The sequence below is a fragment of the Ranitomeya variabilis genome, chromosome 6, assembly GCF_051348905.1.
Source record: "Ranitomeya variabilis isolate aRanVar5 chromosome 6, aRanVar5.hap1, whole genome shotgun sequence".
NCBI classification, from domain to species: domain Eukaryota; kingdom Metazoa; phylum Chordata; class Amphibia; order Anura; family Dendrobatidae; genus Ranitomeya; species Ranitomeya variabilis.
The window spans coordinates 516,080,208-516,095,061 of record NC_135237.1 but is presented as its reverse complement, the minus strand read 5'-3'; the positions used below and the strand labels follow the sequence as shown (position 1 = coordinate 516,095,061).

General features: G+C 41.2%; 1 protein-coding gene across 1 annotated transcript in view; it reads right to left on the bottom strand.

Moving 5' to 3' along the window:
- Nucleotides 1–14,854, bottom strand: part of GRHL2 (grainyhead like transcription factor 2) — a 98,077-nt gene that overhangs the window by 46,323 nt on the left and 36,900 nt on the right. Inside the window, exons 2-6 of the mRNA XM_077270979.1 lie at nucleotides 9,932–10,118; nucleotides 6,888–6,955; nucleotides 3,485–3,872; nucleotides 1,621–1,673; nucleotides 1,320–1,473 (exon numbers count right to left, since the gene is read on the bottom strand). Coding sequence (XP_077127094.1) covers nucleotides 1,320–1,473; nucleotides 1,621–1,673; nucleotides 3,485–3,872; nucleotides 6,888–6,955; nucleotides 9,932–10,118 — 850 coding nt within the window. The remainder of the gene's footprint in view (nucleotides 1–1,319; nucleotides 1,474–1,620; nucleotides 1,674–3,484; nucleotides 3,873–6,887; nucleotides 6,956–9,931; nucleotides 10,119–14,854) is intronic.

Below are 14,854 nucleotides of genomic sequence, written 5' to 3'. Positions count from 1 at the left end.
AGACTGGATCCTTCCCTTCCTGATATCATCTGTTGGGGGAGAGTTGGGAGGCCCCCATGAATAGTAGACTGTTGTCAGAAGAGCCGACTGATTTCAACAGCTTTGGGCATCTATATTTTAATGTGTATTGGACTAAACAAAAAGAATACATCTCTCTCTAAATGACAGATTCCAAATACTTGCCCTTTGTCAGTACAAAGCAGATTACTGCGTGGTAGGATTAGATGCATTGATGCGACTCTGGAAGGTTCTGCTGCTCATTAGGAGGATCTGGGTAATGGCTCAATTGCATTGTATTCCTATTACCTTTCTTGTCTTATAGGGGTTCTACATTGGGAGGTGAGCGGTCTGGTGACGTTACGTCTACTGATATCTCTGTCTCGCGTGCACAAGCGGCAGGTGTCTCTCTACTGTCCCATTCTTTAGAATAACAGGTGCCTGATACCTGCTGCACTCACACAAAATCCAGCAGATCTCTGTAGACGTGATATTACCAGTCTCCCTCATCTCAAAATGTGAAAATAAGTGGAGCCCAATTTTTTGGGTATGATACAAAAAAAAGGGCAAAAGGAACTTTGCAGCTTCCAAGGCTCCATCACTTCTCATCTCTGCTTTCCCTAGTAAGGAGATTTCTCTAAATTTATATGAAGTTGCAGCTTCATCTCCCACTGACAGAGGTTTTATAATGACCCATGTGACTGCAATGACATTTTAGCATTTCAGATTGAAAACCCATCAAGGCTCGAAGATGGAGTAGAAGAAAGGATGTAGGGTGCGAGACTTGTAGGGTGCGAGACTTGTAGGGTGCGAGACTTGTAGGGTGCGAGACTTGTAGGGTGCGAGACTTGTAGGGTGAGAAACCTGTAGGGCGCAAGACTTGTAGGGCGCAAGACTTGTAGGGCGCAAGACTTGTAGGGCGCAAGACTTGTAGGGCGCAAGACTTGTAGGGCGCAAGACTTGTAGGGCGCAAGACTTAGGATTCCCACCTCATGCCCTTGCCAAGATATGTAGAATCAAAAATGGCACTCCAAGATTGTAATAGAAAAATAAAGCGTTTTTTTTTTTCACCCATGCTTTGTGTGACGTTTCGGCTGCTTTAAGTGGCTAATTTTTTTTTTTAAAGCTTGGGTGAATAAGTCACTTTATTTTTTTTCTACGTTGTACCACGTTCTTAGAATGCGGACACTTGTTTTTTTTTTTTTTTTTTTTAAGACTATTTATTTACTAGACGATTATTATTTTTATTTTAGAGGGTTTGGTTATTATCTGAAGACTGAGTGTCATAGATATACTAGAGATTGTAGGACGACATGTCTTACCCTCACTTTGCTGATTGGGTGTCGAAAACATTTGTTGCTTCCAGTTTCGCTCAGAGTGACGGCATAAAATTGCCCTTTGTTCAAGTACGTCATTGGCCCTTCTCCTTGTTTCTGACGGAGAGACTTTGTGGCTTCGAGAGTATACTGAAATGTGCTATAATGTGGGAAAACATGGGAGAGTATTACTATTACTACAGGTGATAGTATCTCCACTAGATTATATATATAACCAGCATTATGAGCCATATAGTCTAAAGGGACATTTAATGGAAAAGTTAAAAAAAAAACCTTCACAACATACCTCGCTGTTTGATCATACATGAAATCATCCGCTACTGATGATGTCCGATATTTCTGGAAAAGAGAACAGGTATTTGTTAGAAAGTACAAGACAACTATTGATAACTTTGGATGATAGCATTGTCCAGGCTTACAGAACAGGCTACATTTTCCAAAAACAGCACTGTCTATATCTAATTCTGGTTTTACAGTTTATCAGCATAATTGGAATGACCGAGGCCGAGTTGCAATACCAGACACCACCTAAGGACAAAAGTGGCACTCTTCCTGGAAAACGAGTGCAGTCTGTGAGCACACAAGGACTGTTCAAACGAAGCACAGACACTCGGCGCACCCTTGCAATGTCCAAGCAGTTCAGTGCACCTTCCCATATACTTGTTTTTCGTATATATCTGACCCCCCCACACACACACATACACACACAGAGCATCTGTGCTTGGTTTGAATAGTCATTTTGTGCTGGTAAGCGAAAGATAGAGAGAAAACAAGTAAGTAGGAAGGAGCTCTTAAACATTGGCCACACCAAGTGTACGCCGAGTGCCTGTGCTTGGTCTGAACAGTCACTTTATGCAGAGGCCCTTTAAGTCAGGTTTTTCTGTTAGGTGTATGTAAATGTAAATACTGGGGCATTTTTTAGACTCTAACTTCCTGTTGTTTCAGGAAATGTACATGTACATTAGTAGCAATAAACGGACTCCGCCCCTATCTTTTTTACTGAAGCATCTAATGAGTGTGTGCAAAGGTCATTGTGAAGGAACGAGGAGCTGTGGCATCGCCTATTGCGCTCTTGGCTGAGCTGCTATCACCATCTTTAATCGTGCCTCTAATAATAAGGAGCCTGCTGAAAATTCTTCCTGAAAGGACAGGGATTCTAAAATATCCTAGTCGCCAATGTGAAAATTGCAAGAGTAAAATTTAGATTTATTAAAATCTAAATTTTTTATATTTAGTTTATATTAAAAAATAAATGTAGAACTAACACCTAATTTTTCTAATTATAGTTTCCCCTTCAAAGGTACCTGTCAATTAGCCTTTTGTTGTGTATTCAAACAGTGGGCAATATGTATGGAAAAGCAGGCGGCAGAGACTTGTAGGAAAGAGGTAAAAAGGGACCAAGTGTAAAAGGCGCTAAACCACAAGCCTCTAGTTAGGTACCTAATAATCACAGTTGAGTCTATGGAGTCACTTCTCCTCAAATCTCTGCCTTGTATGCCTAGGGCATGGTACTGCCAGGCAATTAAGATTTGATGTATCGTTGGCTTTGCATGCTTGATTTTTAGGTTATTATACAGAAAGGAGTTGTGAAATTTTCTGGCATCTTGTATAAAATGTGCTTAAACTAAAAGGGTTCTTTCATCTGTCCAACTTCTTTGGTAAAAAAAAATATATATATAGTACCCATAGACGATCAACTGATCGCCACTGATCCAGAATCCCCTGCTCATTAGCTTTAATAACACAGTGGCCACTACTGGAGTAATGTGGCATTACATGGAGCTCATGTCTTATCTGGCATAGCGAGAGACAATCTTTGTAGACATTTTCTGCCCTGGCTTATAGGAGAGGGCCCCAAGCAGATGACACTTGATGACACAAATGGACAAATTAACACCTTCATGTATATTTTAAAAAAAGATCCTTGAAGTAGAAGTATCTGGGCTCAAAAAGGGTCCTCTCATTAATTATGGATGTAGAAATTCTGGGTATGTGACGAGAATATAACGAGCGTCTCAGATAATGGGAAAAGTTTGGTAAAAGGCAATTGTGGCAAAGAGACTGGGCTCCACTAATGATTGCCCAGCGTTCATCAGTGTGATGATGATATATTGGTCATAGGTGTGATACATTTTAGAGTCGATTCTTACATCAGATACGGTTTCTTTAAAGCTTTCATTGTACGTGCTGTCCGGGGTGCTGCGCTGATCATCCTTGAGGTAGTCTGTATGTTGGCTGATGTGGGCTCCATAATGGGTCTGCTCAAAAATAACCCCTCTTGGTTCCTCACTGTCCGTCCTGTAAGTCACTGAAGGGGACATGAACACTGGGGTAAATTCCTCTGCTTTTACCACAGCGACCGAGGAAGTAGGAGCAGAAGTCGGGCTTCCGGATAAGCTGCTGTTATACTGCTCCCTCTTGGAGGATTCTACGGGTTCTGTGTTGAGGGAAAGGTTCACCGGATTGGTTTTCAGAACTTGCACCCGATTCTCTCCAGCACTCAGGTTACTCTGAGGCTCACTGGTTGGGACACCATTCCTACAAGGAAGCAAGATCATAATCAAATAAAAGCATAAATGTTCCATGTTTTAGAAGGTTTCATATCAGGATTATTATATCTATATATTTGTCCCTATCTACCTCCTTACACAGCAAAGCTTCTCTGCAGGTAAACAGGACGATAACTTTCTCTCAACAAGGTAAAAAAATGTATCATCTTATTTATTTTTTACTGATTTACAAAATGTATTGTACATTTTATATCTATTTTTCTAATATGTTTACACTGTGTCTGTTGCGCACCTGTTCGAGATCCATGTCTTGCTTCCACCACAAACCACTAGACTCTGTTGTGCTCCATGTCGAGCCTTTGTAGATTGCCCGGTGTGATCCCATGAGATCATCTTCATTGGCCTGTCTAAGGCTCATCAAGACACACACCTGTGTCTTGGTATTAAAACTTCAGTTTTGCTAGACTTTGGCTTGCTCTTTACAGCTTGACCTACTCAGCTGCTGTATGCAGTCTCCAGGACGTCCCCGCCTGACTGTGGCTACCTACATCCCACCTGCATGCAGTCTCCAGGACGTCCCCCGCCTGCCTGCTGTTTCCTGCATCCTGCCTACCTGCTGCAGTCTCCTGAACAACTACCAAAACCCTAAAGAGATGAACTGGAATATAAGATGGTATGTAAGCGCATGTTCACACTGGCCACTAAACAGAGAAAACCCAAGATAAAAACATAATAAGCAAATACCCTGCAGTAAATATATAAACAGCAATAGTGCATGAAAATAATATATGGTGCTTAGTTAACCTAATTTTGGCTTAAAAAAAAAAAAAAAGGAAAAGCCATCCCACCATGTAACGGTAATCTTATTTGGGATGGTCCTAACCTCTATTATTAAAACCTTAGCATTTGTCAAGTGACGTGCGTGTGGATAATGGCTGAGAAGGACAGACCCGGCTGGACACGCAGCCATGGAGAATTACATGAATGTAATGTCCAGCTCAAAGAAAAGGCAGCCCACATTTTTTATATACACAGGGTACGAACAAACTGAAAAAAATCTAAGGAGAAAAACTGGAATATAAGTTGGGAGTTCAGGAACCCATTTTCATAATCAGTGGGGTCCAAGCAGTTTCATGGAAAACCTCTTTACAGGGTTAATCCCAAATCATAAATTATTCCATATGCATAAAATAGGGAATAACTAACCTATTGCGGTGTCTTTGACAACTTGGACCCCAAACGAACCCCAAAACAAGCATCTACATCCCCTGCAGAGCCCGCATATTGAACGGAGCAGAGATGCTTATACTTCTCGCCTCCATTCATTGTCTATGGGACTGCAGAAGATATTGGGATAACTTATGATTGTAAGACGTGCGAGGAAAATTGTGGCGGTGGTGTCCGGGCACTGTCAAGGAGGAACAGTTGGCCACGTGTAAGGGATTGGATTTATTTTAAAAAGCTTTGGAACAACTCGTTTTGGATTTGGATCAACTATTTCTTCAGGTAATACATAACAGAGTGATTACCCATCACTTATACAGGTGTAAGGAGTGACATTAGTAATCAATTAAACCAATTCGTAGCCAACTAAGCCACACCTATATATGTGATGGGTAATCACTTTGTGTATTATGTATTACCTGAAGAAAAAGTTGATGCAACTCCGAAACGCGTTGTATTAAAGCTGTTTTCAATTAATCCATTCCTCCTTGGCAGCGCCCGGACACCAGCGCCACAATTTTCCTACCACATGTTGAGGCTCTCCTCCACCCGCTGGATTCGAGTGCAGTGGCTGGAGCAGCAGCTCATTTGGCTCTATACCTACATCAGAGTTGTGTCATACACAATGTATCCAGGTGAGTGATATACATCCTCCGATCCTGTCGATCACTCTACTGTATCACACATGGAGCACTCCATCTTTCTTTCATCTTAACTTATGATTTTAGGAACATCCCTTTAAATTCCCACTTTTTAAACACGCCTGCTCTGGTTAACATTGCGGCCTCTCCATATTCTACCTTTAGATACCTAACGGCTATAATATAACCTTCCTTATCTACAAGAAGCAGAAACGCCTGGAGGTGTTTTATGAGTTTCCTTATCATTAGTAGAGAAGGATAGGAAGATACTGTAGAGCAGGCAACGTTCAGATCAATGGGAAAGTGGGATAATCAATGGATTTTAAAGTCATGCTCCAGTAATTTGGCAAGTAATGTGGTAGGCAAAGGTTTTGCTATATAAATTTAGGACTTGCTACAAATCTAACCTGTATGGGGACAGGCTATATATTTCAACGTATGCCTTCAGGGAAAATCTATGATATATGAATATTTGCATTGCATTTTATGAACAAGGTTGTCCAAATATAATTTAGCTTCTTCGGTTCACCAATGATATTTATCAGCTCCAAATGTTGTTGTTTTTTTTTTTTTTTATATATAGAGCTCCAGGTCCTCTGCATAGAGAGAAATAGAAGCTACAATTCTAGCTGTCCACAGCCACCACTAGAGGGAGCTATGGAGCTTTCTGTATACAGTTACATAGTAGTAGTGGGCTCCCTCTAGTGGTCGCTGCAAGCAGCCATAATCTCATCTTTTAATTTTCTCTCTATAGTGGTTTTTCCGCGGACTCCACCTTCGTTTTTACACCTGCGGATTCCTATTGAGGAGCAGATGTAAACCACTCCGGAATCTGCACAAAGAATTAGCATGCTGCGGAATAAACAATGCTGCGTTTCTGTGTGTTTTTTTCCGCAGCATGTGCACTGCGGATTTTGTTTTTCTTTAGGTTTACGTGGTACTGTAAAACGCATTGAAAAATTGCTGCGAATCCGCAGCGTCAAATCCGCAGCGTGTGCACATACCCTTAGTCTGTTATTCCTCTGGTCCCTAAAATCTGGGTATTGGCTGTCATTAAGGGGTTAATCTATTCTAATAATAGAAATATTTTGCAAAACCCCTATGAAATACATGAGCCAAATAGCAGTCCATCAAATAAAAAACAAAAACAAAATTAAAAAAAAACAAAAACACTTTACCTTTTCTCCTGGTCATCATGGACCTCGTTCATTTTATTTATGGGCAGCAACCTTTTCTCCCTTGGTACCTAAAAAAAAAAAAAAAAAAGTCAGATTTTAAATAACTTTCTTAGCAGAATTGGGATTTTACGAGAAATACTAGGTAGGACATTTTATATGGGGTTGAAGAATTGCTTTCAGGCAGAAACTGTGAGAACAACGGATAGGAACCAAATGTATTACTTTATTGTTTTCGCCTTTTAGGAGCTTTTTTTGTGTCTTTGAGGAAATGTAAAATGTGCCAAATATAATAACGGCATGTGCAAATTTTATGGCTCCAAATATTGGTGTACCACTTCTCAGCCATAAGAAAACATCTAACATTTCTGATGAGTTGGGCATATCACTTCCAGAATATTTTTATCTTTTTTGGGCATAAAAGTATTTATATTGATTCATCATACTGCTCTTTGATAATTTGACCGCATTTGTGCCATTTTCAGACTCATAAAATAATAATATATTTTCTGAAAAATTAATAAATGTTCCCAGTAATAAATATTGCCTCCAATCACTAGCAGCAGTGGTAATACCAGTATGACCGTTCATGATGGCCACAACCAGTGATTGGCAGCAGTGGTCATATCTTTGTATGGCATGCCATAAGTGCTACAATGTGGGAGGAGGAAATGGGACCAAACAAGCTGAAGACCTACAAGACGGAGATGAATCTGGGCGCATTTGGTATTTTAGCTCATTTACTGCCAACGATTTTCTATCTCAAGCTGGACAATCCTCCATTTAAAAGAAATTAAAGTTACAGAGGACCAGTTACTTATCAAAATATAGTTTTTTTACCTGATGTACAGTTGTGCTCAAAAGCCCCGGCAGAATTTTTGCTTTCTTGGCCTTTTTTTCAGAGAATATGAATGATAACACCAAAACTTTTTCTCCACTCATGGTTAGTGGTTGGGTGAAGCCGTTTATTGTCAAACTACTGTGTTTTCTCTTTTTATATCATAACGACAACCCAAAACATCCAAATGACCCTGATCAACAGTTCCCATACCCTGATGATATTGGCCTGATAGCATGCACAGAAGTTGACACAAATGGGTTTGAATGGCCACTAAAGGTAACATCCTCACCTGTGACCTGTTTGCTTGTAATCAGTGTGTGCATAAAAGCTGAGTGAGTTTCTGGGAGCCAGACAGACTCTTGCATCTTTCATCCAGCCACTGATGTTTCTGGATTGTGAGTCATGGGGAAAGCAAAAGAATTGACAGTGGATCTACGGGAAAAGGTAGTTGAACTGTATAAAACAGGAAAGGGATACAAATAGATATCCAAGGAATTGATAATGTCAGTCAGCAGCGTTCAAACTGTGATTAACAAATGGAAAATCAGGGGCTCTGTAAAAACAAAACCACGGTCAGGTAGACCAACAAAAATGCCATCCACAACTGCCAGGAAAATTGTTCGAAATGCTAAGAAAAACCCACAAATAACATCAGCTGAAATACTGGACTCTCTGAAAACTAGCAGTGTGGCTGTTTCAAGATGCACAATAAGGAGGCACTTGGGCTGCATGGTCCAGTCACCAGAAGAAAGCCAATACTGTGCAAATGCCACAAAGTATCTCGCCTAAAATATGCAAAACAGCACAGAGACAAGCCTGAAAAACTTCTGGAACAAGGTAATTTGGAGTGTTTAGACCAAAAGTGAACTTTTTGGCCACAACATTTGCCGAGAGGTGTACAAAGAATATGATGAAAGGAACATTATTCCTACTGTAAAGCATGGAGGTGGATCGCTGTTGTTTTGGAGAGGTATGAGCTACAAAAGGCACAGGAAACTTGGTCAAAGTTGAAGGAAAAATGAATGCAGCACGTTATCAGCAAATACTGGTGGCAAATTTGCAATCATCAGCCCAGAAGCTGCGCATGGGACGTACTTGGACATTCCAACATGACAAGGATCCAAAACACAAGGCCAAGTCGAGCTGCCATTGGCTGCAGCAGAACAAAGTGAAGATTCTGGAGTGGCCACCTCAGTCTCCTGACCTCAATATCATTGAGCCACTCTGGGGAGAGCTCAAGCGCTCATGCTAGACAGCCCAGGAATTTACAGGAACTGGAGGCTTTTTGCCAAGAAGAGTGGGCAGCTTTACCATCTGAGAAAATAAAGAACCTCATCCACAACTACCACAAAAGACTTCAAGCTGTCATTGATGTTAGAGGGGGCAATACATGGTATTAGGACATGGGGTATGTGAACTTTTGTTTGGGGTAATTTGGATGTTTTGGATTGTCATTATGATTTAAAAAGAGAAAACAGTAGTTTGACCATAAATGGCTTCACCCAACCACTAACCATGAGTGGATAAAAAGTTTTGGTGTTATTCACATTCTCTGAAAAAAAGGCCAAGAAAGTAAAAATTCTACTGGGGTATTTAAACTTTTGAGCATAACTGTAAATGTCACTGTTCTTGTCAATCCGACGATGTTTTTCTTTCGTTCCTGAGCCTCTCCGTTCCTGAGATATGACCCTCTATTTCATGCATATAATCTAGTCCTGCTACTCAAGGGGGTGAGGTCCACAACTTTTCTCTGTGGACCACACCCTCATCCATGGGGACCCTGCCCACTTGGCTAACAAGCCTAGATTCATAGACATTCAAGATAGGGCCATATCTCAGGAATGGAGAAGCCCAGGAACATAAGAAAAACAATGCCGGATTGAGAACAGCGGCATTTACACTAGTTAAAACCTACACATTAATGGCAAATGACAGCTCCTCTTTAATACATGCTACAATCTTTATAAGTGTAGACAAATCTTGGAGATCAGTACTTCAATGGGGTGATCATTTATCCAGAAGAGAGGTGAACCCAACAGATTCTGAAAATTGGGCTCAATAGTATAGAGTCTGAATAGAGCCGCAGTCTGGCATGTGCGCCAAAACTCCATTTATTTATTTTATAGGCACACCTACTTAGTAATTATCACTTATCCAATATATGGATATTACTGGAAAGCCCCTTTAAATACCATTACAACTCTACCTTGTAGTAGTCATATAAAAGTCCAAGTGCGGCAGCGCTGTCCTCATCTCCATTTATACTCATCATTGCCTTTGTTGCGGCGGTCAAGGGATTTTCCAAGTAAGTCTTCCAGGCCTCATCCTCACTGGTGTAAGCCCGCCGGGAATTGAAAGCTGCTTCATTGGGAACCAAGACCACAAGCCTTTTACTGCATGAAGGAAAAAAATAATAGATCAATATTTCAACATTAGATAACTGAATTAGCTCATTAGTCTATCAGTATGGAGCATAAGTATACGATAATAGGCCCATAGACAGGACGGGACACCATAGATCATTCATATATCACAATACACGGTGGTTGTGTATGGTATTGTAGCTTTGCTCCATGCACTTCAATTGAAACGATCTGCAATTCCACACACAACCAAGTGTGGCGCTGTTTACGTTTTACTAATCCCGGCCAACCACCCTCTCTCTATATTGTATCAATAAGACACTTTCTGTATGTTTTGCTCTGCAGAAAAGGAATAAAGTAAGATATGTTTTTCAGTCTCGTCATCTTTGACACTGCTGTTTCCGACACATCTTGAAGGGAAATCATCTACATGAGACACTTCCAGTGTTATACAGAGGAACAGCTTTATATGTGAACGCTGACGTTAGAAGATACCTACCTTGGGGGGGGGGGGGACGGATAATTAGTAAAATATAATTTAATAGAAATATTATTTTTAAATGGAAACGAAAATTCTCCTGAAGATTTTAGATTTTTTAGATTCCTTTAATGTGTTAAAGAAGTAGTTACATCTCCCCAACAACTACTAAGAAGTTGCTAATGGGCCGTCAATACCATCACTACAAGGGCTCATGCACACGATCGTAAAAATTGGATGAGTGCATCTAGTGATGAGTGAGTGTACTCGTTGCTCGGGTTTTCCTGAGCACGCTCGGGTGACCTCCGAGTATTTATGACTGCTCGGAGATTAAGTTTTCATTGCCTCAGCAGCATGATTTACAGCTATTAGCCTGCTTGATTACATGTGGGGATTACCTAGCAACCAGGCAACCCCCACATGTACTCAGCCTGGCTAGTAGCTGTAAATCATTCAGCTGCCGTGATTAAAACTAAATCTCCGAACATTAACAAATACTCGGAGGTCACCCGAGCGTGCTCAGGAAAACCCGAGCAACGAGTATACTCGCTCATCACTAGTGCTATCCATCGTTTTGAGAGATCGCCCTTGTCCCCATGTTATTCTACAGGGCCGTGCACATGTCAGATTTTTTCCTTCATATCAAGTTGGTCGGAGAACAAAAAATATAGCATTCACAAGTTGCATCCAATTATTGGACCACCACACTGTCATTCATGTCTGTTTACGTGGAAAAAAATAAATCAGAGCTCACTAGGATGACATCTGAGTGAGGTCCATTTTCACGGACTGACAGAATGAAGAAGATCTAGAGGTTTTTTTTTAAAATTTTCCACATCCAAGAAAATCGGATCACACTCTGATCATACGCTGGTCAAACTCTTATCTGAGTATGATTAGCATAATAGGCCAGATTTTATCGGATGAGAGAAAATCGGTTGTGTGACCCAAGCCTAAGGGTTGTCCCTCAACATCATTGAGTAGAATGAAATACCAAATGCCCTTCAAAAGTACCAGGGGATCCTCCAGGGGTGATGACACAATGATCCTCAAAGGCCGAACAGAAGACACCCCTATGTTAGTCTCTTTTTGGTAACGATAAGTTTGTAACTAGAACATCAACTTGGCGCCCTAGTGTCCCAATGCCCAAACCATAACAGAGTCTAATCATGTGCTATAAATAGTTATAAATATGGCGTCTATGGGGCCACATTCCCCTCTGTAAGATGTGAAAACATCAAGGCTCGGGTTTCCTCTCAGCCCTACACCTCTGTCTGTATCAGCAAAATGATGGCCTTCTGATTCAGGCCCCTAAATCGCATGAATAAAAATCATTGCACCCCAGTGAACGAGACTTTTGCTCAGATGTCGCCAGTGTCTGTCCAGATTCTATCGATAATTGGGAAGAAGCATCTTACGAGCACTCGTTGGCCCATTTTTTACCTTAATAGGGAAAATGTACAATTGGAGTAAAGTTATTGATTAATAGTAATAATATAATGAAAGCTCACTCTGCATCAAATCTTAAAGGGAACCTCTGACTTTGTGAACGCAGTCCTATCTGTGGATCACATTTTATAGAGCAGGACAGGCTGAGCAGAAAATATTTAACATAACTTATATTTTAGGCATTGAAATCCCGGTTGTTTTTATGCACAGGAGTCAAGTGAGCGGTCCTGTTCAGTGATTGATAGGTTTCACTTCTTGAGTCATACAAGGAAGATCATCAATCATGGAATAGCCCATACCCCAGGGATTTCAATGAATGACAGGTTTCCTTTAAAGTGTTGTCCAGCGTGGATGATGTAGGGGATCGCAAGATGCCAATTTAAGCCAATGGACAAATGTTGGTTTTAATAGACATTTGCATTATTTCATTCTGTCTGGTCACCAAAGAAGTGGCCATGCACCATAGAAGAATTGTAGTCACCTTTCCTGGGGCCCATATGATTTATGCAGTAATGCAGATGTCCTCATTCATGCTATGTGAATGGGGGTTCTTCGCTTCCCCCAATCAGCAAATATCAGGGGAAAGAAGAGTTGGGCATGTTGAACTTTAGGGGCATAACTATAATAGGTGCAGGGGTTGCAATCGCACCTGTGCCCTAGAGCCTAGGGGCCCAAAAGGCCCCTTTGGCTCATATGAAAAGACCATTACTATTAAAGACTTGCAATAATTAGGGGCCCCCATTGGAGCTTTTATATTGGGGCCCACATGATTGAAGTTATGCCACTGCTGAACTTAATTTTCATTTATCATTTGTGCAACCTGAGGCCCAAGAGGTGAGGGGGCCCATGTCCACCTCCAAGGCAGGAGGGATAGTGCGTTATGATGAGATATTGGAGTGAAAAGGGCCCATATACTGTTCTTGTTCTCGTCTGTGTCTGCCGATGTAGAGAAAAGTCCTCTTAAAGGGGTGCTGGAAGAATTAGGTGTCAAACGTACAAGTAGACTGCTATTCAAGGTGATGGATAACTTTACACTTTATGTTACTTCGTTAAAGGTCACCCACTTTATCAGGTCAGTGTGACCTAATAGGCTAAATAAAAGGAGATGTCTATATCTATATCCTCCAGGTGAAAATATTAGTTATATGACATTTCCAAGAAGAGAAACTCAGAATCTAGTAAAGTCATACAACTTTTATAGCCAGACCTTATTATACTGTATCCTCTACTTCCCAGTATGTCATAATGATTCATAGAGTTATAATCTTGTGAGCAGAGAGATTGTGGGCCAAGTGCACCCACCGTGCTCAGAGAGACGAGAAGCGAGCGGCTTAATGATGGGGAGGCTCACTGCTGATTTAATAGAATTCAGAATTAAAACCATAAATCTTTCATGTTGGCCCAAGGGTCTATTTCTGCCGTGGAATGATGGGAGATGTCACAGTATAAATAAAATTACTACCCGCACAATACAGACTAGAGACACCGGATCCGTGATGGTACCTCGCATTAGCTGCCACCTCTGCCGGTAAAATCATTGGCCATTACTTTGCCACTTGGGAATTCTGTAATGGTAAATGAGGTGTGCAAGGGATGAGAATGTGGAAGAGGAAAAAATGGAAGGGGGAAAGCAAGGAGGTCATGTCGTGATGATGTAACAAAGACCAGATAAAATGCAGGAATGGTCAATACTCTGGATGCAAGGCCACAAAGAGTCATCGGCAATGGTGGTGGCTCGGTGGCGCTCACTCTTTACTCCAACTAGAGAAAAGAAGGGTGCACCGGGCTGTAGATCAAGTATTTAGAAAGGGTGCGATGCCTAGTCCAATGAAATATGTAGTACCAAAGAAAAGAAGAAAGGATTGGACTAAAACAGGCACGCACAACCTTATGATATGAAAAAATAGAAAACCTTTTTATTCAACACCACAATAATTATAAAAACATTTAAAACCAATGAAAACACAACACCCCTATACAAATCTGTAACCGTAATAGTCAAATGAGTATGCAAGATGAACTATATATAATATATTGCAAAGACATGCTCCACTAGAACCGAACTTAGGCCTAGCCCCACCTGATAGCCCATGCCTGGGTCATGGCTCCAAAGGACCTGTGTACCGAGCCTGCTGAAGAGCCAAGAAAAAAGGAAGTAATGCAATGCTGCATATAGTGAAACCCCCAGTTACCTATTAAAGGAGGGAGTAGCGTCTATGTGAAAAAATGATCACAACGCTAACTACACAGTGCTCCTGTATAAATGAAGAGGCAGAGTATGCCGTCAATACTCAACTGGATCAGGCCTGGAGCAAACTGTGTCCACGGGGTGGCTAAGCAGAAGAGGCCAAGTGGATGCACCAGTCGGTAAAAATCCTTATGCAATAAAGGGGGAAGGGGAGGGTTGTGAGGAAGGAACCCCACGCGCATCGCCCCCGCAGCGGCTTCGTCAGGGGACTATTACGGTTACAGATTTGTATAGGGGTGTTGTGTTTTCAATGTTTTTATAATTATTGTGGTGTTGAATAAAAAGGTTTTCTATTTTTTCATATCATAAGGTTGTGCGTGCCTGTTTTAGTCCAATCCTTTCTTCTTTTCTTTGGCACTCTTTACTCCAGACACTCTAGAGCAGACAATCTGTTCTGACTCCTTGAACATCGATTCCCCATTAATTCCCCTTCCGTACAACATGGAGATAAACTTCTCAATTTATTTTCTGTGGAGCTTTCTGGAATATGTAGATCACTACTCCACCTATTCAATGGCTGATCTGGTTTCTGTCCCATGCCCTTTTTGACCTGCAGCCCTACCAACACACAATATTCTCAACTGCATCTCT